Source organism: Notolepis coatsorum, assembly GCF_963971535.1.
Source record: "Notolepis coatsorum genome assembly, chromosome: 6".
Lineage (NCBI taxonomy): Eukaryota > Metazoa > Chordata > Actinopteri > Aulopiformes > Paralepididae > Notolepis > Notolepis coatsorum.
The window spans coordinates 124,624,135-124,625,849 of record NC_140170.1 but is presented as its reverse complement, the minus strand read 5'-3'; the positions used below and the strand labels follow the sequence as shown (position 1 = coordinate 124,625,849).

Genomic DNA, 1,715 nt, shown 5'->3' with positions numbered 1-1,715 from the left:
AGTCCAGGAGTTATGGCCGGATTCCAATCAAACCGGGAAGCTTTAGGCGGGCAGCAAATGGGGTCACAAAGCCAAAGAAAAGTTTGAATCCACACCACAACACGCAGGCAAAGCGTTTTCCATCTCCAAAACAAAACCACCATCCTGAAAACAGCTGATTACAGCCGTGTTACCTGAGAACAGGCTCCAGCACGTAGAATACACTGGCTTTTTTCAAGAAACAAAATAGTGCCAAGTGATAGCAGAATCTGAAATACCGGACGACGATGGTTTTGTGATGGAAATAGGTCACCATTTTGCTTGCCTGTTTGGTCCCCATTTGGTTCCAGCTATTGTAACCAGGATGTAGCATGTATACGTGCCACAGATGGAATAGCCTACATGAGTGTCCTGAATCAAAATGTGAATTTGCATATAAACACAGCCAATGACTCTGCTGGGAAGTATTTGGACCATGTTTTCATTAAATACCCTCTCAACACTTCACAATCTACCCTATATTTTTGGTGAAAGGTGAAAGACAGAAATGGTCTGTGTGTGTGTGTGTGTGTGTGTGTGTGTGTGTGTGTGTGTGTGTGTGTGTGTGTGTGTGTGTGTGTGTGTGTGTGTGTGTGTGTGTGTGTGTGTGTGTGTGTGTGTGTGTGTGCGTGCGTGCGTGCGTGCGTGCGTGCGTGCGTGCGTGCGTGTGTGTGTGTGTGTGTGTGTGTGTGTGTGTGTGTGTGTGTGTGTGTGTGTGTGTGTGTGTGTGTGTAATATAACTGAGGGGTCGCCATGGTTATTATCTTATTATCTAAACTGAGCCCACTCCCCCCCCACCCCCCACCCCCTGCTGACAGAGAACTTCCTGGACTGGACCTGTCAGACTGGGAGGAGGGAGAAGAGCGAGGAGGAAGCAGAAGAGTATGGAGGTGTGTGTGTGTGTGTGTGTGTGTGTGTGTGTGTGTGTGTGTGTGTGTGTGTGTGTGTGTGTGTGTGGTGTGTGTTGTGTGTGTTGTGTGTGTGTGTGTGTGTGTGTGTGTGTGTGTGTGTGTGTGTGTGTGTGTGTGTGTGTGTGTGTGTGTGTGTGTGTGTGTGTGTGTGTGTGTGTGTGTGTGTGTGTGTGTGTGTGTGTGTTTGTGTGTCTATGGGGGGTCAGACTCAGAGTATAACTGAAAGGAGTTAAAGAAAGAGAAGAGAAGAGAAGAGAAGAGAAGAGAAGAAGAGAAGAGAGAAGAGAAGAAGAAAGAGAAGAGAAGAGAAAGAGAGAGAAGAGAAGAAGAGAAGTGAGAGAGAGAAGAGAAGAGAAGAGAAGAGAAGAGAAGAGAAGAGAAGAGAAGAGAAGAAGAGAAGAGAAGAGAGAAAATATAACATATAATTTCACGATAACTTCCACTCATATAAATGTCATCATTAACTCAATCAGTGCCACGGGTTTAGCCCATCTTTGTTCCTACTGCGCCACCGCTCTAAGAGATAGGGATGCGTGGCGGTGTTTGCAGGGCTATATCTATATTCTATATTATAACTATGGATACAATACTATGGCTCATTTGACATCAATTATCCATCGTTCAATATGTGAAAAATAATGAATTTTTAATGTATACGTTTGCGTGTTATACCGTGGTGAAAAAGTATAGTTTCAGAGTGATTCTGGCTAATTCCAGAAAACTACGCTATGGAGCTTATATGTGAATTTTACTAAAAGCGTTGGGTTGCTCGCCTGGACATGCTAC

General features: G+C 44.7%; 1 protein-coding gene across 1 annotated transcript in view; it reads right to left on the bottom strand.

The window, feature by feature from the left end:
• Nucleotides 1-1,121: 1,121 nt before the first annotated feature.
• LOC311229662 (E3 SUMO-protein ligase ZBED1-like) overlaps nucleotides 1,122-1,715 on the bottom strand; it is a gene marked incomplete at both ends in the record, with an annotated part of 73,800 nt that continues 73,206 nt past the window's right edge. Inside the window, one exon of the mRNA XM_084315737.1 lies at nucleotides 1,122-1,148. Within this exon, the coding sequence (XP_084171863.1) occupies nucleotides 1,122-1,148 (27 nt within the window). The remainder of the gene's footprint in view (nucleotides 1,149-1,715) is intronic.